The 23,438-nt window shown below is 52.4% G+C and overlaps 1 protein-coding gene across 1 annotated transcript in view; it reads left to right on the top strand.

Annotated features, from left to right (window-relative positions):
- GRIK3 (glutamate ionotropic receptor kainate type subunit 3) overlaps positions 1 to 22,393 on the top strand; it is a 69,324-nt gene extending 46,931 nt beyond the window's left edge. The window contains exons 9-16 of the mRNA XM_052698775.1: positions 2,674 to 2,787; positions 5,385 to 5,588; positions 10,411 to 10,634; positions 14,430 to 14,548; positions 16,501 to 16,718; positions 20,771 to 20,993; positions 21,134 to 21,384; positions 22,139 to 22,393. Of these exons, the coding sequence (XP_052554735.1) occupies positions 2,674 to 2,787; positions 5,385 to 5,588; positions 10,411 to 10,634; positions 14,430 to 14,548; positions 16,501 to 16,718; positions 20,771 to 20,993; positions 21,134 to 21,384; positions 22,139 to 22,333 (1,548 nt within the window). The 3' untranslated portion in view covers positions 22,334 to 22,393. The remainder of the gene's footprint in view (positions 1 to 2,673; positions 2,788 to 5,384; positions 5,589 to 10,410; positions 10,635 to 14,429; positions 14,549 to 16,500; positions 16,719 to 20,770; positions 20,994 to 21,133; positions 21,385 to 22,138) is intronic.
- Positions 22,394 to 23,438: the final 1,045 nt, after the last annotated feature.

The following is a 23,438-nucleotide window of genomic DNA, read 5'->3' as shown; positions in this document are numbered from 1 at the left end:
ATTTCTCTGATTGCTCTCCACGCCTTTGCTGTGACTCACGGCCCCGGAGCAGCGCATGGAGGATTACAGATCCCAGCTGCAGGAGTGCTTGTGGCACTTCTTGGGGACACGGCAGAGCGTGGAGCAGAAGGAATGCTCAGATCAGCCATTAACCTCTGCTCGCCCAGCCTAAGGGGGAGATAAAACCCATCCCACCCAGCTCCTTGCTTGGTTTGCTCACAGAACAGCAAACAGCTTCTTGAAAGCATCATCTTGGTGTGATTTCCACAAGGAAAATTGCTTGGAAATGGCACTGACTTATTACAGGCTAGATACTGGAGGATGCGCTGCGTAGTTTAATTTGCCTCTGTGTTATTTAAGGGATGATAAAGAAAAAGCAAAGCGTGTTTTCTGGCTGTCCCAGCAGCCTCAGCCTCTTGTATTGCTGCAGGTCTCAGGGGCACAGACACCACGCTGGTCATTGAGTGGTCACTGGGATTTCATTCCCTTTTCTCCAGTTACTTTTCAAAAGAAAAGCACCAAAGCCTCTAACACAGCAGTCTCAAGGTGAGATCTGTTTGTTTAAGGTAAAACAGAGAAGCCTGAGGCTGCCTCATGGCCACCAATGACCTCCACCAGACTCCAAACCCACACACAAAGACATCGAGGGCTCCCAGAGCCCTCTGCAGAGTGATGCTGAGTGCTGGCCCTACTAAGGGCTGTGCTGCAGGTTTGCAAGCTCCAGGGCAGCCATTCATCTCTTCTCTGGAGCCGTCTGCTTTCAGACACACACAAGGTGATGGGCTGGCAGCAGTGACAAGGCACTGAGCCCTGTGCCCATGGGCATGGACAGGGGATGGATCCCACAGGGACACCAGCTGGGAGCAGTCAGGAGCAGCCTGCAATCCGCCGAGGGGAGCAGATGCCTCCTCCAGTTGGGGTTGGGGATCAATTGCAGTGCTCACAGAGTGTTTCCATCCCAGCTCCCAGCTCCTATCCCATCCCATCCCAGCTCCCAGCTCCCTTCTCTCCAGCAGAAGCTGTCGTCACACTTTCACAACACCATAGTAGCTCTGTGCTTGCAGCAACAAATCTCCAGGTCAGCAGAGCCCTCCCCTAGCAATGCATTTGTTGGTGCCAAGCACAGAATAAAGAAAACATTATTTCAGATAAACCCTGTGACCCCCAGCCCCATTTGCTCGGAGCCCATCTCACACAAACTGAGCGCACGCTGATCTTTGTACCCCGACTGCTTCTTTTTCCCCCTAGAGTCTGAACAAAAAAAGAAGCAGCACCACCCAAAAAGCAGCTTTCTGGAGTGCTGGAGTAGCAGAGAGATGTGCGAGGCACTGCACAGTGCATCTCCACGTTGCACATCTGTCTGCCATGCGCTCCATAGGACAGCGTTGTTATCAGTGCTGTGTGCCTCACGCCGCCTGCAGCTCCATGCATACTGCGTGCAACTTTTGTCTGCAGCAATCCTGACATCTCACAGCTCACCACCTCATTGTCTGAAAGCTTCCTGTGGGCTCAGGAGGGGCTCTCGAGTATCGATGTCAAATCTCCGCCGACGCCGCGCTGCTGTCAATGGTTAATCTGAAATAACAGAATGCTGAACAGCAAACAAATCCTGCTCGGGTTCTGCATTATGCAGAGCAGCTTATGTCTGTTGAGCTTTAGGATTGCACTCCTGATCCCGATACCTCCTGGATGTTCCAGGGATTACCAGAGCATTAACTAAACCTAATTACAAGTGCTTTGACTATCTGAGCCGCACAGCTCTCTTAAGGCACTTGTTTTCTTTTTCCTTTTCTTTCTGTCATTTTGTTAAATTCATTACTTCAGCCTTAAGTTCTGTGGATTTCCTTTTCCTGAAGAAGCCTCATCCCATAGAGCTTTGAGTAGAGGAGGCTCATTCAGACCCCCTGTTAGCATCATTAGCAATGCAGACCTTTGCATTGCAGCTGCTGGGACAGAAGGGAGACGGAGAGCAGAGTTTCACCTGAAACACTCAGAGCCTTTCACAGCGCTCATGGAAAGTCTTCTGGAGTTTATGAGGTTTCTTTGCCAGGCAGCATCACCCATTACAAAGCCTGCTGACCCCACACCACGTCGTCACGCTCCTCCAGCCTCTGGTGCTGCACGGTCTGGGTTAACAGGCTTAGAGCTGCCCAGCCAGCTTCTCTAAATAGAGACATGTTTTGCTATTTCTGGGTCAATAGACACCTTCAAAGCCTAACGACTTATTGAAATTGACAGCTGGAGAAAAGCAGAGCACCTGGAAGAGCCAGGGGGGTGGAGGAGATGTGGTGCTCCCTGCAGCTCCTGGCACCTTCCTGGGAGGGCTCCGCTCAGGGAATTAAAACCAAATTTGGGTATATTTTTGCTCCCTTTGATTCTGCTCTGCTTTGGCCCAAAGCTGACAGCCAGTGTGCTCTGACCACCCATCCCACGCAGTGCAGCTGCAAATGGTGCACTCAGCTCCAAACCCTGCTGCCTTCCCCCAGCTTTGCCCCATGCAGCACACAACCCATTGCACAGCAAGCAGTGACCCGTGCTGAATGACAATTGCAGATTTTGGTTGGGTGAAACAAGCTGATGTCAGCTCTGCTTCCAAAAGAAAGCAACTTCCATTTCCAGGGAACAGTGCTGGTGTCCCAGCAGCTCACCTCCTGTCTGCTCGCTTCCTTTCAGGTGGGTACATGGAACCCCTCCAATGGTCTGAACATCACCGAGATCTCCAAGGGACGAGGGCCCAACGTCACGGACTCACTGAGCAACAGATCTCTGATTGTCACCACTGTGCTGGTAAGAAACTGCAACTCTTCCCCCTCTCTGCCCCGAGCTCAGCACACCCTCTGCCCCCCACGTGCGCCCTTGTGGAGTCAGGACACCCCATGGGGACCCCCATGGCTGCCAAGTGCCCCCATCAGGGATGCTGTGTTCTGCACAGTGATGCCAGGAACAGCCCCAGACCCAGGCTGAGCTGTGACAATCGCGTTTCTTTCCCTCTTCTAAGCACATCTTTGATAAGCCAGCTCTGAGTAATGCCATTACCCAGCAAAGCACGGCTGCTTAGCGGGCCCCTCTGCTGCCAGCTGTCACGCTGCATTTTGTCCGCACGTTGGCTATTGGATTTGATGGCAGGCATCAGATCAGAATGAATTTTTATTTTCTATCTAATGAGTTATGACGAGTGGCTTTGGTTTGGATACGGCCGTATCATACAGTGCAGGTTCGTGGAGTTACCACCACGAAGGAACAAGGAGCACCAACCCCAGACAGCCGGCTCACAGCCACATGGTCCTCTTGTTTTTGGGGGGAGGGAAGGTGGAAAGCTGCTACTGGGGGGATCTCTGAGGCTGAAAGATTTAGGCTGTGCAATCCGTGAGACTGAGGGCTGTGTGTGGAGCAGTGGCAGGGGGTGCAGCCACAGCTCCCCAGCAGATACAGGTAAACAACAGCCAGATCAGGAGCTATGGCACAAGTGCACGTGAAGTGACAAAGCAAAAGGGAGGGGGAAGAGAGGGGAAGGAGGATGTGTGGGGGGCACTGGGAGGTGCAGGAGCCCGCAAGGGTGAGGTGAGGCCATGGGACTGCAGGAAGGGCAGGGGTAGATAGAGCTGAGAGCTGGGCTGAAGCTGGGGAAGGCATCTGCTGGGCTCAGGATGCACTGCAGGGCCTGGAAACGTCCACTTGGGGTAACCCTCCAAGACCAGGGTGCAATGCAAAACGATGGGGACCTGTGAGCCATCTGCCTCTGATATCCTTCTCTCAGTGCTTTCATCCCATGCTCTGCAAGGATGTACAGACTGCAAAACATGCAGACAGCACCAGTTCCTACGAACTGCACTGCGCCAGGGGCTGCGCACGGGGTTGGGGGACCCTGCAGCCCACAGGGAATGCACTCAGCCCCAGTCTGCAGCCACTGCGCCCTCACAGACCGGGCTCTAAAAACCCACATCCTTAAACTGTTTGTGCTTTTGCACTCTGCCTTTGTCCTGCTGTGCCGGAAAGCCAGAGGAGGAGCCTCAGAAGGGGAAGCACGAAAGGTTATTTTTTCCCCTTTTTGTTCATATCGCAGCAACTTGTTGGAAGAGAAATATTACCCCAGCAGCCAGCACCGCTCTCCCCAAGCAATATGGGAACTGTGAAGTTATGAAATTGAGGGCACCTTCACTGAGAAATCGATTAGCAAACCGAGAGAGCTTGTGAATTGGATGTCTGGCCATTTTCAGTAATAAATTGTGAAATAGTCCGTGAATAAGTGGTTCACAGAGTTCAGAATTACCCCCTAGGAAATGTTTGAGACCTGCAGATGCATTACTGAAGCGGGCGCCGTGCTAATGTTCGGCGCTTCGGCTGTTAAATATGTATGTAATCCCTACAGCGCTTCCCAAAATTAATAGTGCTTTACAGCTGCTCTGGAGCTGCCGTATTTATACCCAGACCCATCGATTGGACCGATCCACAAACAAAGCACTAATTCTAGAGATAACAAAGAAAGCCGGGGAGGAGGTTTGGGGGGGGACAGGGCGTAACAGAGCTGCATGCCAAACTCAGCCCCGTCACAGCGGTGCTCCTGCATCGCTCTGTGCTTCTGCAAACGCTGCTCTGTGCTGCAGGCAGACACCAGCCCCAACCCTGCTCCCCAGCACGGTGCCGGAGCCCAGCCCTGTCGGCAAGGACACCAGCCTTGTGTGCAGTCCTCACTGTGGCCATCTATCAGCTGCTGCTACCTCTGCCTGCCTCCCAGCTCCTGCCCGCTGCTTCTCAGCCTTTGCCATTCCCATCTGTCGTCCCCTCCGTGTTTCCCCCCTCAGGCTGCCCTTGCGCCCCCCGTTCCCTGCCCTTGGTGGCTGCCCATGCCTGATGCCATCCCAAGCCGTGCCGCTCGCTGCACCCACACCTGCTACCCGTTGCCCCGTGGGCATGGAGCACTTCTCCAGTTGGAGCTGCTGCCCCAACCTCCCCACTCCCCAGAGCAGAGCCCTGCATCCCATAGGGAGCGCTTCAAAACGGAACAGAACCAAACTGGGGGATCATTGGGCTGCAGCAGCCATGCACAGAGCCTGCCGGGCTCAGCCCCAGACCCACAGCATGGTGGGCACCCGACCGTGCAGGACTGGCGCTCTTATTCATCCCCCTGACCTTGCACTGCCCCTCAGCACTTCATTTCAGAGCATGAAATGGATATTTTTGTCCCTGAAATCCCACCAAATGGAAAACAGTTGGCCGCTCAGAAGAGACAAAATTAAATTTTGTGGGGTAAACAAGGTTGCTAATTAGCTGCTGCGCTGTGCAAAGTTAATTTACTCCCAGCGTGTCCCCGTGGCAGCACAGCCTGGCGAGCTGACCCTGGAGCCAGGCTGAGCCATAATGGGGTCTGTGCTGTCCGTGCCCAGGAGGAACCCTTCGTCATGTTCCGCAAATCTGACACGGCCCTGTTTGGGAACGACCGCTTCGAGGGGTACTGCATCGACCTGCTGAAGGAGCTGGCTGTCATCCTGGGCTTCACCTACGAGATCCGCCTGGTGGAGGACGGCAAGTACGGAGCACAGGACGACAAGGGTCAGTGGAACGGGATGATCAAGGAGCTCATCGACCACGTGAGTGGGGCACGGGGCTGCGGTGGGGCTGGGGCACAGCGTGGCCAAACCTGGGTGGCACAGCCGGAGGGCATGGGCAATGTATGGGGCACAGCTCTCTCTCCCCATATCTCCATTTTTAATAAGGCAGTTTACAAAAGCCCACTGACGCCAACGCAACTCCAGGGGCAACCCTGCTCTTGCAGCTGCCAAAAGGTCACCTAGCCTGAAGCCAGGACACACAGCCAGCAGATGCTGAGCTCCCAGTTGGGTTCTGCCTCCAGCACACCCCATGCCCCCTCAGGGCCACTCAGGGCTGTGGCGTTTGTACAAAGTTCTCCTTCCTAGAAAAGGTCTCTGGAAGAAGAGATAGGACAGAGTTCACTCTGGTCTCCATTTCCCAGGTGCTATAGAGCACATCTCTCCCTCCTTCAGCCCTGTCCCAGTGGTGCAGCACTCGGACCCCTTCCCAGCCTCACTGACACCTCCCAGATTCATTGGCTGCACTTGCAGAAAAGAGACAAAAATAATCTCTTGTACGTAGCAGCCGTGATGCTCTTCCAGGCCGTGTGAGAAGGATGCATTTGCTGGGTGAGTCACTTCGGTAAATGAGCTTTGCTGTGAGCAGATAACAGAGCATTGTCTCGCGGTGAGACGGCAGAGCTGGGGCTTAGAGATCTAGGTTGTGTTTCCAGATTTGTCTTGTCTGCCTTAAATGACATTGGACAAGTTGCTTCTGTGCAGTACTTGCTCCATCTGTAAAATGCAGATGATAATGATTATGTCCCTTAGAGGGACACGGTGATGCTCCGTCAGTTTGAGAAGCACACGGCAGTCCTTAGATGGCTCATCCTGGAGAGGCAGGAGGATGGCAAGGGCGCACGAGGACAGCCCTGGGGACCAGGACACGTTGCCTCACAGGGGAATGTGCCACAGGCTGTGCAAATCTGCCTCTGTATTTCTGCTTCCAGACAGGTTCGTGCAGACTTCAGATTGAAGGGTCTCTTACACAACAGCCCTGGCTATTGTGTGCCCTGAGCAATGTGTGTGACATGGATGTGTGACATGGATGTGTGACACAGGCTGTGTCCCCTGGTAGCGTGCCAGATCACAGCATCCCACAGCAGGTCCCCGCTCCCAGCACAGCATCCCTGCTGCAGGCTGCTGGGGAAAAGCTCTGAACAGGAGATGAGATATGGGGAACAACAGCTGCGCTGTCACTTAGTCTGACCCATGTCACTTCCAATGTCCTGCAAGACGTTGCAGGGCTCTCAGGGGCTTTTCTGATCTTCCCAAGACTGGAAGTGACAAGCTGAGAAGATACGGGGAACAACCTCATTAAGTCATGCCCTGAATTCACGGTCAGTCTGCACCAAAGCATTTCTTGGCCTCTTAATAAAACAGTACATTAACATTCAGCAACAGCAAAGGGCCAAACCTCTCTTCTTGCAGGTTTCCTTGCAAGCAAGCATCAGGCTTGCACTCTGACAGGTATGGCTGAGTGCACACCGGGCAGTGATTTACAACCACTGCCCAGACCCTGTCTGAAGCCATTCCGTTCCTTATCTACACGTCATTGCTTTTTACAGCAGTGTTTATGTAAAGCATTAAAAAATGAAACTGCAACCAGATGCGGCCCTTCCTTAGCAGCAGAGCTCCTTCCTACAATGCAAGGAGAGGAACAACACCTGATCTGTGCTCAGGAGGGTTTGAACCCATGTCATAACACTTATGAAAAGTGCTGGAGATGGCATTCAGACAACACAGTGATGGGAACAGCACTGCCCTCATTGCAAGACTGACATCAGGGCTGACCGTCCTCTGCCATCTCCATCTCACCTGAGCAAAGCAGGGGGGTCTTTGGGAAGTCTCAGCACATAGGCAGGGGTAGCTCCCATCCCACGGGCCCTTCTGCTGGTGCTGTGAGATGCCCAGGCAGTGGGGCTGCTTAGGAGGTGTGACAAATGAGTTTTGGGGTGTGGTGGTGCTCAGCTCACAGCAGTGCACAGTGCACAGAGGATGGGCTGTTTGCACAGCTTGCTGCACTGCTGCCTTTGGAGTCGGGCATCCTTCCGCTGTCCCTTCTGATCCAGACATGCCTGCCCATAGGCAGCGATGCCTTGGGCAATCCGCCTTTGTGCAATTGCTTTGTTTCACTCTGGCCTTAAGCATAAACAGGAAGAGCAACAGCAGTCAGAGTCGCTCACAGCCTGACCCCATTTGTGCCCTCAGGAGCAGATAAGCCCCAAGCAAGCAACTCTCTGCCCTGCACCCTCCTGCTGCTCACCCTGCGCAGCATCACCCACCCTGCCCTGCATCCGTAGGCAGTGAGCAGCGAGCTGGCAATGGCACATCTCTGCCCTGCATCAGCACTGAGCTATTACTGCTGCTTATTCATAGGAATTATTATTGATACAAGCAGAGCTGCGCTGCGCGCCGTGGCCCATCCATCCCAGTTCTAAATCGTAGCTGTCTGCCAACAGAACGGCTGCAAATCTTCCGTGTTGTTTGTGGGCAGAGCCACATAAAACCACAGCGTGAATTGTTCTGGACATTTTGCACAAACTCGTTCACAAATAAAACTTGTCTTCTGCTGAGACAGTACATATCAAATTTCCATTCAATCTGAAAACTTCTTGTGGGAATAAAAAAGGCGTGAAAAATAATAGGGTTTCTAATGGAAATCCCTGCCAGTGGTAACTATAGAGAAGATGTAATGTCTATCCTTAGGGACGATTTATGACAGCTGATTTAACACTTTCACAATAAATGGGCATTTATTGACAGTACATTCTGGCAGAAATACATATTGCACCACATTGCCACGTTCCCATTAGCGCTGTGCACTGGTGGGTGTTTATCTCAAGTGCTGCAGAGAGGGGATTCATCTGGGAGCCACGGGGCCAGCAACAGGAAAACCAATTGCTGGCGGATGAGGCTCCTCTTGTTTCACTTCTTCTTTATGCCCTGGAGGAACTTCAGTGTCAGAAGATGGCAGTGAGCCCCAGCAGCGGGTTGCACCCCTCCTCTGTGCCCAGCACTGCTAATTGGGAGCATTCAGACTGATCAGACCGATGGAGCGGCTGATTGAAGCTCTCTGTGGTGTGGGGAGCAGCCCCAGCTCTGTGCTGGCTCCCCGCTCTTCCCTCCCTGGTGCATCCCTAAGAACTCGGTTGCTGTCACTGTGATCCCTGTGACACCCTGAGGTGTTCCTGTTCCCTCTCTGAGGATCTTCCCTAAAGAAAAGATTGAAAGAGCCTCAACTCTCCCCACTTCAGCCCAGCTCCCTGCTAGGGTTCCCTGCCAGCATTGCCAGCACAGCAGTGGGCAGAGCTGTGCCCAGCAGGACAGCTGCACTTGGGGATGCCCTGATAGGGGATGAACGTCTGGGTGCTGCCAGAAAGGGCCTGGATAATAACCCAGCAACGCATGCACTATTTACCTGTCTCTCAGGGAACGCACACCTAATTAGTTTATGTAAACACTGAGCTCAGATTGGCAAAATAAGCACCGAGGCAGCTTACTTTCTTGAATAAATATATGTCCTGGTGCTCTGCTCCAGGGGCTGCAGAGCTGTGGCCCAACACGGCCCCACGGAGCAGAGCTGCAGATGGGACTGCACGGTCCATGGGAGCAGTGCAGAGATCTGCAGTGAGCTCAGTTCCCCTGCACGGAGCACACAGTGGCACAGCACCAGGGCTGCCCTGCTCTGTGTTGAGAATGTTGGCTCCCTGGCCTCAGTTCAGAGAAGCACTTGAGAAGATCCATAGCACTTGGAGGGGTGTGCAGGCTCCGAGAAGGCAGAAGCGTGTGCTTAAGTGGCTTTGCTGGATAAGGGCCTTTAAGCTGTTGGCACTCACCATAATTCCTCATTTCTAATAAAAGCCATCTAACCGTGCAGAGCACAAAGCTGGGGATGGGAGAAAGAAGCATTCAGGGCCCAGTATGTGATACCCAGATCATGGTGGCACGGTGGCACCAATGGCAGCTGCACCCTTGGAGGGCTGATCCAGCTGACCCACAGCCTCTCCATCAGCAAAGCCTGAATCAGAGCCACCTCCAGAAAAATCTGCATTGAGAAAAAGGGCATCAAAGCACCCCATCCTGCCCTGAAAGCTGTGGGCACAGCACAGCCCAGGCTGCTGCCTCCTTCTGTCTGTATGCGACACGTGCTGCTGAGGATGTGGGGCTGCCATCAGATCATGGGAGCTGCTGAAATGACACAGTAAAATTTTATTACTGTGCTAAAAGCGTTTTGATCCTTGGGCATCCATGCAGATTTTTCTCTTTTTGTTTTCTGTGGCGAAGCACAAGCTCCTGGCCAGCATTCTGCTTGCTCCATCATTCTGACAGTTCTGGCTTGCAGGATCTCACGCAGGTGGCTGCTGGCCCTGGCCGCAGCACTGCTCATTTCCTCCCTCTCTCAGGAGTGAAATCCTTCACTATCTCCAACAGCTTCCCCTGCTCACATTGGGACACACACAGTGCTAGGTTTGGAGAGCTCTGGTGAAGGCAGCAATGACAGAACCTCTGTACCATTGCAGCATGGGCTTTACTGTGGCTCCCAAGCCACTCCAGCAGTGCAGGCTGAGCCTTTGGGGTCGGGTTATGATGCTGCCTTTCAGCAGACCAGAACAAACTGAACCCAGGCTCCCCACAGCCCAGCCCAGCTGAAATCCAGGCTCTGTGCCTGGGGCCCCGCTGCCCTGCATCCCAGGAGCAGAGCAGGCAGCAAACACAGCTCCATGTGCTGGGGAGCAGGGCTGGAGGGATGAGGATGCTCACTGTCTAATGGCTTCTTTCTCTCTCTCTCCCTTTGTGTCTCTCCCCGTGCCGTGCACAGAAAGCTGACCTGGCTGTTGCTCCTCTCACCATCACCCACGTACGGGAAAAAGCGATAGACTTCTCCAAGCCCTTTATGACCCTGGGGGTCAGCATTCTGTACCGGAAGCCCAACGGGACCAACCCCAGTGTGTTTTCCTTCCTCAACCCTTTGTCTCCTGATATTTGGATGTACATTCTCCTCGCCTACCTGGGGGTCAGCTGCGTGCTCTTTGTCATAGCCAGGTAAGGGGATGCCCACAGGGCCCCGCTGCTCCCCACACCTCGCAGAGTTCTGCAGGGATCCGACTGCACCACAGGAGCCACGATGTTAATCCTGTTTCATTAATGAGATTACCCCTGGCCCATGACCCGTTGCTCCACTCCACTCCTGCCCTTCCCACAGAGGGAGATCCCAGCATCAGCTGCAGCACAGGGTCTTAGGGCATCCGTGGCTCTGCAGAGTGCAGATGGCTTTGTGCTCTGCTGTGGCACTGCTCTGTGTTAAACCAAAATGGGCCCAACTTTTGTCTTCCCTGTAGTGACCCTACTGTGTGCATTCCAATCAGTGCCTCCCCTGCTGCACAGCCCACTTCCAGCAAGGGCACAGCCAGCCCCACAGCCTTCCCAATGGCAAAAGAACGGAGAGCGCATTGCTACGGACCCGACAATGTGTCTGTTTACAGAAATTAATATGCATCTAATTAACATGTTTAAAACCTCTATATTTAAAAGCAGCAGAATTTGCATACATTTGCATGTGTTATTAATTTCACAGCGTCTTTGATGAGATTCACAGTCCAGGGCTCCTCTGAGTACGTGATGCCACCTCCTCAAAGCAGAACAAAGCCTTTGCTTGCTGTTGGCCATATCCCTGGCCCTGTACACTCCTTAGGTGCTCAGATATGTGGGGTGAGGCCCAGAGAAGCCTGCTGCACACCTCTAGCCATGCAGCAGTGCTTCAGGAGCCCCTGCTGCCTCCCAGGGCTGTGCCTCCCCACAGCACAATGTAGGAGGCAGCCCCTGCCTCAGCCTCTGCCATCCATCAGGCAGTCAGAGCAGAGATTAAACATGAAACTGCAGTAACTAGAACCGATTAACCCTCATGTTCCAACAAATCTGCAATTTTCAACCTCCCTCAGGTCCTTGGAGGCTTTTAGAGATGATTTCCTAAGTTTACTGTGTAATATCCTAATTACACATCACAGCAGTTGTCAGAGGAATCCCTGCCTGGCAGACAGCACCAGCGCTCCCCAGCCCACCTTGGGGGCAAAGCTTCTCCACCCCTGACCCCCCACTGCAGGGGCCTCACATCCCCTGATGGCACCAAAGGTCTCCAGGGCTGCAGGCTGTAAGGGAAGCATTCTCCCTCCCTGTCGTTGCAATGCACCTCTGCCATGTGGCAGAGCCCTGGGCCAGGGCAGAAGGCACTGAGCCCCCAGTGCTGGTGCTCTCAGCAGGCAGCTGCTCACCTGGGTACAGAGAACCCTGGTAATTACAGGAAGGAGAAATACTGCGATGATTAATGGAATTTCTTCACTTTATGTCTCTGTCAGCCATGCAGAGCACAGCTAGATGGACTCTGCTGCCGTAACGTCTTTGGCTCGAACGCCATCAATTATAGGGATGCTCGCACAGCTTGGAATTAGAATTCAAATACAGTTTTAACTGTTATGAGTTTATTTCTCCCTACTCATCTGAGTACCAAACCCAGCTCAGAGGACTCAGATTCTTCTTCCAAAGCGTGTTTGTTGTGCACTCTGCAGCCACACAAGGCACTGCAGTACAGGACAGTGCTGGCAGCCCCTGACCCCCACAGCCCCCACTTGTGTTGGGACTCAGCACTGCTCAGCCCCACTGCACAGCACTGTGTGGGCTACACAGGGGCTGAAACACAGCCCTACAAACAGTGTTCTGGTCCTGATGCTCCTTCTGCCTTGAGACTCTCTTAAGAACATCAAGCATTCCACGTAGCTAAGGTTCTGCAGGAACAACAGAGAGTTGAGAGCTTTCATGGGGGAAATATGGGATGTATTTATCACACTCAGAGGCAACACAGCCAATATCTGCTTTTGACCCTGGCCAGGCCTTTCAGATTCCAACCTCCGGAGAAAAAAACACTCAGCATCACAAAGCCTGAACTCAGAGCTGTGAGCTCCAAACCAGGCACCAGGGTCATGTGCTGCTGTTACAGCCATAGGTCAGTGCTGCTCGCAGCCAACCCAGGGGCTGCTCAGAGGCAGGGAACGATGGATGTGATCCTCTCCCCCTTTAATCAGCCTTTCTGCTCCCAGTCCTGGAGAACCACAATGCCAACAGCTCCGTGGCATCTCCTGTGAGGGGACACAGTGTGGGGCCACAGCCAACACCCATCACTTCTAGCGCAGCAGGGTGGGGATCAACACTCATCTTAATTGCAATCAAGACCGGGTGATTCATGGGAGATTTCTCTGGAGGTGCAATTTAGACTCAGAAGCATTTCGTGTTAGATCTCACCTTTAACTAAGCCTTCTTTGAAATGCTCCCCTGCCAAAAAGAGACAAGAAAGTAATCAGAGGTTTTGATGAAATATTTCTCAGTCCCTGTTCTGCACCTGAGGAAGAGGGATGCTGGGCCACGGCACATCCCAAGCAGCCCAGATTGCATCTGCATGGGGTCACCAAGCAGTGCTCACTGCTTCCTTCCTTACCCACCCCTTCTTTTAACAGTCCTGCTGCTTTTCAAGCACCGAAGGCGGTCGCTGCTTTGCAATTTTCTGAATATTTCCCTGTAATCTGAACAGCATCGGTAGGTTCTCGCTCAGAGACCTTGAAGTTCTGCAGCGTGCCAACCTGCCAGGCTCATTTGATCTCAGCAATTCCTTTCTGTCTAACTGCCCACCACGGGCAGCCTGAGAAATTTTCCATCCAGCCCCGAACTCCACCTCTACCCCACAGCTGGGGCTCAGGCAGCATTGCTCACACAGCACACACTGACAGCAGGTTGAACAGATGAGGCAGAGCGCAGCTCAGCCCAGTGTTTGCTTTCCCTCTCTGATTTTCTCACATTTCACCACTCAGAGGGAGGGGGGTGGTGGGGGCAGCTCCAAGGATCCCCTGCACAGCTCCATCCTGCATTATAGAGTTTGGGCTCTGTGAGAGGTGCATGCAGCAAGCAGAGGTTGGGGCAGCTCCTTGAATCATGAGCTCTTTATGTTGGGACAGAGCTGTTCTGTGCTCTGAGCACATCCCCCTCCATGCCTGTGGACACGAGAAGCAAAGCACCAAACCTCCAGCACATCCAACATGGGTTATGGGGGAACACTGCCCAGCGTGAGCTGCAGGCTGGGCTCCGCCATGGGGTTGCTGCAAAGCTATAGGGATTTCAGAAGGAGATGATAATTAATGCCTGGTTCAAGAACAATTATGTCAATTATGGTTTTAATTTAATCTCTGCAAAATCTGGGACTCTAAAATAATGTAAATATTTGTAAAACGTTAAAAATGTAAGCTCTATAGACTTCAGCATCCCTCCTATGGGGCATCCACCCCAGCTCCTGGCTAACAGAGGCAGTGCCTATGGACTGCTCCTGGGCAGGATGTGTGCAGAGATGACTGAATTCCTTCTGTTTTGCCCATGAACAGAGGACTGTCCATGGAGATTCCCCCTGGAGAAGAGTGCTCTCCTGTGTGCCCACAGTGAGCACTGACACACAGAATTGCTGCTTGTGGGGTTGTGAGGAGCTCCACTGGGTGCAATCCCACAGGCACGAGCAGAGTCCCCTGCACCAGAGCCGCCTGCAGGATCAGCGCTGCACCTCTGCTCGGAGGCACAGGATCCCAGCTGCTCCCACATCTGTCACGTCCCATCTCTGCAGCAGTGTGGGACAGAGAGCCTCACAGCCACGCTGGTTACTGCCCAAAACCTGGCACTGAATTTGCCTTTTTCTTTTAAGGAGCTGCAAGGGCAAATGGAGCAGCAGCCCCGCGCAGCACCGGGTGTGCATGGCCTGTATTCTGTGCCACATCCCAGCTCATGAGCTCCTGCTCTGCGTCCCCACAGGTTCAGCCCATACGAGTGGTACGATGCACATCCCTGCAACCCAGGCTCAGACATCGTGGAGAACAACTTCACCCTGTTCAACAGCTTCTGGTTCGGGATGGGCGCGCTGATGCAGCAAGGTACAGAGCTCCCTGCTGCTTCTCCCACACCGCGGCTTTTCAGACGTACGGCTTCATTTCTATGTGACAGGAACAAGATAGCATCGCTGTGTCTGTCAGATCCAAGCAGACACCACAAAGGGACACTGCCAGCCCCGGGGCACAGCTGTCAGGGGATGGGGAGTGGGGCTGCTCTGATCAGGCATAGCCCACAATGGGGTTCCTACATCCGTGTGCCCACAGAGCCCCCAGATTTCTGCTGGGTGAGAGCAGCACTGAGCATCTCAGCCTTTTTTTTTCCCCCTTTTTTTGGGCGCTGGTTCAAAGCCCATCCCATGAGCTCACCCTGCAGGGCACAGCCAGCTCACATGTGCCCTGCAAACAGTAATTACTCTTAATGACACGTGCAGGTGTTGGAAGGAGCAGCTCCAGAGCAGCTATTGGGAATCGCAGTGTGGGTTGTGCAGGGGCAGTGCCACACATAGCAGCAGCCCTCCAGCTCTGTTAGTTCAGCCATGTGTTTAAATATGTTATCTCAGATCTATTGCAGAAGACAGAGCTTTGTGCACTCTGATCTGTCCCTGTTTCCATCCCTGTGTGGTCATTCTGTGCACTGGGAAATGGCTGAGAGCCCTTTGGAGCACTGGGAAATGGCTGAGAGCCCTTTGGAGCACTCCCAGAGCTGCTGGTGTGGGTTACCAGCGTGGCAGGGAGCTTAGAAACGGGCACAGATAGGATTACAGCTGTATCTATGGATGCAACAGAGCAAAAAGAATGTATAGAGATGGAATGAATAGAGTAAATCCATTAGGAAGACAGCACGGAGCGAGCTTGTGAGCAGTGCTGAATGAGGAGCAAAATACAGCTGTGGTCTAATTGCAGAAAATCCAGGAATAGGAATCAGTGGAAAACATCAAACACCCTTCCCATTTTATTTATCCCACAGTGGTGGTGGCAGCCAGCGAGTGGCAGACCCACAGCACTGCCCCACAGCAGTGGGGCTCCTGCCCATACCTGCCCCCAATGGGCAGCAGCTGCGGATACATGAAAAGAGCTGTATTCTTTTCAATTCAATCCCACATCTAAGAAGAAAAACATTTCAAAGGTAGACTGATGTCACACTTCCCTGTGCATCAAAGGGCGAGGGATGGGATGGAGAGGAGAGGCGTCTTGAGAAGAACTGAAGCAAACTGGAAACCCAACGCTTTGCTTCCCTGCGCCTCTTCGCTGCGCTCAGGCAGGAGAAAAGCTGCACTCCACACCAGGCTTTGATGCTGCTGCACAAAATTGCTCTGCAAAGCCAAAATTGCTCTTTGTTGCAAATTCCAGGTTGGTTGTATCCTCCAAATGCAGCTGTTTCAAACCCAGAGCTCTTTCCTGGCTCTAAAAGGTGTCTTGGGTGATTACAAAAATAGCACAGCCCATTTAGTCCTTCATGTTTGCTCAGTAGAAGTCATTCCAGTCCTGTTACGCCTTTCATGAGCAGCATCTCCAGCTCCCCTACTTCTAACCACCATTCAAAGCACCGGACCCTGATAGTTCCTTCCTCTCAGTGTTTGATTTCTCTTTTTAAACCTTGTGTATTTGAACACACTCCCTGGAGTGAGCGCTTTGAAAAGTGATCCGTATAAAAGCAAAGCACTCTTCAAATGGCAGAACAAAACACTCATCAAAGTTCATCAGTGCCTTGCTATTCAAATCTCATAAAAGCTGCCTCGTTAATTACTTCGGTTTGAATGTTCCATGTAAATTGTGCACTGTACCCAAGGTCAGCAAGAAAGGGGCAGAGGGACCCACTGATCTCCTCGCATGCATCTGGATGACGTGCCTCAGAAGCAGCCGGCTTTAATTGCGTAGCTGTTACAGTTTGACAGTGAAACCCAATCCTTGTTGTATATGTATGTATACACGTGGATGATGGATATAAAACAGGTCCCTCCTCTGGTCCCATCCCCCCCTGCCCCCTCCCCCAGGCTCTGAGCTGATGCCCAAGGCTCTCTCCACGCGGATCATCGGTGGCATCTGGTGGTTCTTCACCCTCATCATCATCTCGTCCTACACGGCCAACCTCGCCGCCTTCCTGACGGTGGAGAGGATGGAATCCCCCATTGACTCAGCAGACGACCTGGCAAAGCAAACCAAAATCGAGTATGGGGCTGTGAAGGACGGCGCAACCATGACCTTCTTTAAGGTGAGACCCGGCTCGGGATGCTGCCCCCCTCTCCAGCAGGTTGTTCCTGCCTGCCATCTTCATTAAGACATTAACCCTGTCGCTTTAGCTTACCTAGATTCACATCATGGCTAAATCCTTCTCTCCCAGTTGCTAATTGAAGTTGCAATTATAAAATTGCAGCAATGGGGGCTGTACCCAGCACAGGCTTAGATGCTCCAACCTACAGCAAAGAGGATGGACGCTCCTTACACTAAAGCCAACAGAAAACTCCTTCATTCCCTAAGAATCCCCATTTCCACACTTCCCCCACCGTTATTCCTCCATCCTGGGTCACACTGCTCTGTGTGCAGCCAAAATGCCCCTCCTGCCCCATGGTGCCCCTGCTCACGTTACCTCCTGAAGCCCCATGCATGGCAATGCCACCAAGGCTTCAGAATCAAGTCACGTTTATTTCTGCTGCTTAAAACATAATTTCAGAAGTTAGCCAACACTGCAGGGAGGGTGCCAAGAGCATTCATATTTCACTGCTGCCTCAAAAATGGAAAGAAACCCAGAGACTTAAAAAGACCTTTGGAACCGCAGCTGGCCTTTAAAAACACACTTTTAGAAAAGAGCAAGAGAATAAAGGAATCGAAATGAGGGGTGATTAACCTAAGCAATGAGCATCCCAGCTTGGAGAGGAATTTAAATTTAATGGTGACCTTAAAAAGCTGTCTTGCAAGAAAAGGCCACGGCAGAACACAGAGGCATGCTTTATTCTCAGTGCCAAGTGCACGAGGGGATCCTTGCACACCACCACGTGTGCCTTGCACAACTGATATTCAGCTTACATGCAGAGCATGTGTTGCATATGCAAAGGTTTTCTTGGGCAGTATGCATCCAATACTCCCCCTGAAATCATGGAAGCAGGGTTCTGTCTCCTTGCAAACGCTCAGTCTGTGTGTGGTGGGGGTCTTTTAGGGTCTCTGATGGTCAGCAGTAGGATTCCTCACCATGGCTGCTGGCTGAACCTGGAGCAGCACAGTGCTGCCTCCTGAAGGAGCAGCCATTGGGAGACGCAGCCTTTTACTGGGGCGTTTTAACTACTCCTTCCAATAAGAGTTTTATATGGAAATAAAAGGAAACTATCTTTTTTTTAAACCAAGGACACAGCATCTTTATAGCTTCCTATCATTATGCATCAGAATCGTTCTCTGGGCTTCTAATGGGCACTTGGCACAGCTCAGTGCTGCAGCACATCTCCCTTTCCCTGCGTTGTGCCGTTGCTGTTTGGAGATGAATGCCAGCACTGCCCTCTGACACACAGGCACAGCACAGGGGATGCTGCACCCACTCAGCCCTCATGCATGGGCAGCTGGCAGAGCTGTTTGCTGCCCACCCTGAGACCCCCACAGCCCCCCATAGACCGCAGCACTGAGAGCTTCCCGACTGCATCAGCAGACTGCGACTTCATGAGAAGAACCTTGGAGCAGCTATTTATTTCCCGGCGATGCAGATTGAGTTACAGGAGTAAACAGATCAATTAATTTGGGAGCAGCATCTCGCTTTCATTGCGGATCATGCCAGGAATCCTTCATATCGTGCAGGAGATGCTGTCTCGCTCTGAACAAACGTGGGGCTTAATGTGAGGGTGTGTGGATGTGTGTACACATACATTCACTTGTACAGAAATGTTAAATCCTCCAGAGTAAGTATCTTCAGTTGGGGAAAATCAATTTATTTTTTCATACAGGCTGGAATTGAAAATCGTCAGCCTGAAAGTTACTTTCTTGCCAATTTCACTGATAAAAAAGCATATATGTCTTGGCAAGATGCCTCATATTGCCTCCTCTAAACTATTCCATTAATTTATTTGGGTGACTGCTCTTGAAGCATTGGTTATTAAAGGCAGCTCCTGAGCTGTGACTCTAAAGAATGAGCTCAGAGGCATTGAGTTCCTGCACTCCCTGCACACAGTGGGGCTGCTGCCCACTTCTGCATGCCCCTCACTCAGCTCCAGGGCAGGGGCTGCTTGCCGCCATAGCATGCCTTGGGCTGGAAAGGACCCCAAGGGTCAGCAAGTTCCATCCAACCTGGTCTTGAACACCTCCAGGTGCTGTATTCACATCCCACAACGTGTAAAGACATATGTACCCACCGAGTATCCATTTACTGCTAACGAATTACTGTGCATAACGAGGACGGGTTTGCTTATGGCAATGGTGTGCTCCCAGGGGACATCACCCACATCCCATAGACGGATGAGGCCCCCCTAAGTGCTCTGTGAGGTGTGAGCTGCAGCTCCCCATTCCTCCTGCAATGCCTGATTGATGGCTGCTCTCACCATGACTGACAATCACTTCTAAATTGGACTTCTAACAAATAGCCAGCTCTATCAAACCGCTGGTGCTGCACTGAGAATTACAGCTGGCGAATTTTCGCTTGGAGAGGGACTGCTCTTATCTCCTGTTAGCCGAGTTAAAGAAACTAACTGGAAATAAATTCCCCGTGGGGAGGTGGAGGGCTGCAGACTGCAGAGCTCAGCCAAAGCAGAGCTGTGCCGAGCTGCACCAAGCTATGCTGAGCTGTGCTGAGCTGCCTTTGCAACCACAGCTCACCCCAGGGCTCTGTTTGGGGAGGACGAGGCCACAGCAGCTTGTTGGGCAGACACAAGGCTGGGGCTGCAGCAAACAGGAAGGTCTGCAGCCCAGGACTCCGTGCTGGAGACATGCAGCATCCATCCTGCTATTTCCACACAATGAAGTCCCTGAGCAGGTCAAAAGAAGGGATTTAAGAAGAGCAGAGAAGAGAAAAGTGGGGGTTTTTTTCTGTTCCAAGCAGTCCTGTCTCATGTAATTTAAGCTGCCTGAAGAGCTACAATGCCTCATGCAAGTCCTATTAGCTTCACTAAATGCAGCCTATTGATTTTTTGCCAGTTTATTTTGCTCTGCGCTTTAAACTGGGAGAACACTGATGTTGTTTAAGAGCCCTGTGTCAACACCCAAGGAGCATTAAATGCAGGAAGAGAAAGAGCAAAAGGGAGAGCCAGTGAACCCAGAGGCCTCTGATCTGAACTATATAAATGTTAAACAAGTCGTTATCGGCAACTCGAGTGCGCTGTTCATTTCAATTACCCATCGTAATGCACAGATATTTAATAATCCTTTTGGAGGCGACATTTCTTGCTGCTCTTTGAGGCTTGATAGATGCCACAAATCTAGCTCACGGGCACTGGACCGGATTTTCAGGCGAGGGAGATTATCCTGCCTCCTGAATGCAGCTCGCTCCTGCACCGCAGGTTCATCAGCGGATTATAACGAGTGTGAATTCTAATTGACATCAACGAGCCCGTGGCTGTTCCAGCAGGGATGAGCCCATGGGTCAGCAGCAGAGGAATGGCCTCTGTCACCACGTGGCACTGCTGGGGTGCTGGATGGGTGAGCACAGCCACAAACCCACGTGCTGAATAAAGGAGGCGGACAGGCAAAGCGTCCGAAATATCAATCATAAAGAGGGACTGCCTGGCTTAGCTCATTTTCCCCTATATAAATACATGGATAGCACAGCCAGAACCGTGTGCAGGATGAGCCTTGTGCTTGTCCCCAGCACAGCAGCCGACCAAGAGCGTGGTCACAGACAAAGGCTGTATTTAAGATGTTACGGAAAGACCAAAAAGAGCCACACTTCTTCTCACCAACACATTTCCTAGAAGAAAAACGTGCCTGTACAAAGAGCAAACTAGACAGCATGCTCCTCCTTTCTAACAGAACGCCTGCTGCTCGTGGAAGAATACCAGAGCCTATTTTTAACCATAAGACAATCTTCTCGAATATTTCCAAGCCTCTGTTTATGTGGGTACGTTAAATTTGTTTGGCAGTTGCACGTACCTCAGAGGAGACGTTTCCTTGTGGTGCTTGGGGAAAGACAGAAATACAACAGAGCGTGTGAGAGAGAGAGAGAGAAAAACAGATCCTCCAAAACATTCTCTGTGTCTTCTCTCACTGTCTTTTTTTTTTAACTGTAAAGATGCAATTTTTTTCTTTTCCCCAGCAAACAGAACATTAATTCTTATTTTGGTATCATTTTCCCAGAAATCCAAAATTTCCACCTTCGAAAAAATGTGGGCTTTCATGAGCAGCAAACCCACAGCTCTCGTTAAGAACAACGAGGAAGGAATCCAGCGGACCCTGACAGCTGATTACGCCCTGCTGATGGAGTCCACCACCATCGAGTACATCACCCAGAGGAACTGCAACCTCACCCAGGTCGGGGGGCTCATCGACTCCAAAGGCTACGGGATTGGGACACCCATGGGTAAGTGGCTGTAGGGACACAATCCTCTCCCAACAGCCGATTTCCAAACACCAAAGTTCATACGGACCACCTTCCAAAAGAGAGATCTGGAGGTCCTGGTTACCAGGAGGGCATCCCCACTTTGTGCTGTTTGCCCCCAGGCTCACCGTACCGGGACAAGATCACCATCGCCATCCTGCAGCTGCAGGAGGAGGACAAGCTGCACGTCATGAAGGAGAAGTGGTGGCGGGGGAACGGCTGCCCTGAGGATGAGAACAAGGAGGCCAGTGCCCTGGGCATCCAGAACATTGGTGGCATTTTCATCGTGCTGGCAGCAGGTTTGGTGCTGTCGGTCTTTGTGGCCATGGTGGAGTTCATCTACAAGCTGCGGAAGACGGCGGAACGTGAGCAGGTACCAATCCCACACCTCCCTGCTAGCCCTGGGCTGAGGATTTCCCTTTCCCGAGCCCCCTGCATAGGGCAGAGCCACAGCACCCCTAGGTGCACTCCCTGTGCTCCCTGCCCGTCCCATCCTGTGCACAATGAGAGCCCATGGCATTGAAAGGCAGCCTGTAGGAATGTCCTTCCTGCGTGCTGCGGTGCTGTAATGGGAAACGCATCCACAGCAAAACCACAGCAAAACACTCAGGCTGTGTGTCAGGGCATTCAGGTGCAGACACTGCTCACTGGCAAGTGCAGCAGGACTCTGCCTCTCTGATTCATAACCCTACCAGCCCCCACCAGCATCACACAAAGCCTCCAGAGCTCTGTCTTCCTGCAGGAGTTAGCATACACAAGGTATAACCTTACCAAAGCAGAGAGAGTCAACCCCAAAGCTTGCACACAGCTCAAGTCCCATTGAGCACAGCTGATCATAGAATCACAAAGTCACTGAGGTCAGAAAAGCCCTCTCAGCCCCCAAGCAACCCCAGCCTGCGCCCCCCATGCCCACAATGTCCCTCAGCACCACATCCCCACAGCCCTGAACACCTCCAGCACTCCCTGTGCAGTCTGTGCCAGTGCATCACTGCTCTTTGGAGAAGAAATCTCACCTAATATCCAACCTGATGCCTTCAGCACGGCCCAAACCTCTGCTGCTGCAGAGATGAGCTCCAAAACTGCAGGCACAGGGTGGTAACGATGCGTTCTGTGCCTCCTCTCCGCAGCGCTCCTTCTGCAGCGCGGTGGCCGATGAGATCCGGCTGTCGCTCACCTGCCAGCGCCGGGTCAAGCACAAACCACCCCCACCCGTCATGGTGAAGGCAGATGCTGTGATCAACATGCACACCTTCAACGACCGCCGGCTGCCAGGGAAGGACAGCATGAGCTGCAACACCGGCCTGACGCCCGTGTTCCCATAGGCAGCAGAAACTGGGGGCGGGAGGGAAGGATGTGCAAAGGATTTGCTCCGAAGTGGGGGAAGAAAGGATTTGGAAAAAAAAAAAAGAGGGAAAAAAGAAAGAAAGACAGAAAAAACGCAGGAAAGAAAAAAAAAAAAAAAAGAAAAAAAAAAAAAAAGCTTGGTTTGGTTCATTTCGAGAACAAGGCCTTTCAACACAGCTGCATCCATCACCGGCGCAGAAGCAGCAACGTCAAAGCACAGACTGCACTGTGGGTCTCGGGGCTTTTCTGTTTTGTTTTTTCTTGTTTTTCATTCCTCATTTTTTTACAGCTTTGCTCCCTGGCCTCGTGCAGCCCAACGCCCCACCAGAGTCTGATGTTTACACACCGAGAACACATGGAGGCACAACTGAATTGAGCCAAACTGAGCCCCAGCGGGCAGCGAGGAGCCCCCGAGCACAGCTCCTCCAGCACGGCAATAAAGGGACATGTTGTTGTCCATCGGGTGTGCATGGCACACCTGGGAGAAAGGGACAGGAGAAGCCTCCGGACGCACTGCAGCTGCTGGCATGGAGGAGGCACCCCAGCAGCCATTGGTGGAGCAGAGGCAGCCCAGCAAGCTGGAATGGAACTGCAGCCAGGCGGGAAGGGGCTGACATGGTGTGTGTGGGGACTGCAAAGAACTGCTGCCAACCTGGGGCTGCCCCAACGCCCCACACCACACAGCCCGGTTCCTCCCCTTGCTGCCAGGCAGCAGAGCTCATGGGCTGCAGCAGAGACGGGAGGAGAGCTGTATCCCAGAGGAGGACAGGACGGGTGCCATGAAGCTGCTGTGTTCACACCTGAGCATCCCGGTGGGGTCCCAGCATACGGTGCAGCTCAGCCCAGTGCCTCTCACCCACCCACAGCTCCATGCAAACGCACTCATGTGTTCTTAAGGAATCTTCCATGCACTGTGTTCTTCTTTTCAGGTCGCTAACCCAGAAGGCTGGTCCTGAGCACCAATCGAGTCAGAATTACCAAAGACCCCTCTGCTAACCGAAAGGAACGCTGAGCAGCTCCGCTCCGCTCCGTCCCTCCATGGGAACACAACCCATCTCTTCCCAACCACTGCAAAAAGAAGCA

The sequence above is a fragment of the Tympanuchus pallidicinctus genome, unplaced genomic scaffold, assembly GCF_026119805.1.
Source record: "Tympanuchus pallidicinctus isolate F22 unplaced genomic scaffold, pur_lepc_1.0 scaffold33, whole genome shotgun sequence".
Classification (NCBI taxonomy): Eukaryota; Metazoa; Chordata; class Aves; order Galliformes; family Phasianidae; genus Tympanuchus; species Tympanuchus pallidicinctus.
Note: the sequence above shows the minus strand (reverse complement) of the source record. Positions and strands in the feature narration are given on the sequence as shown.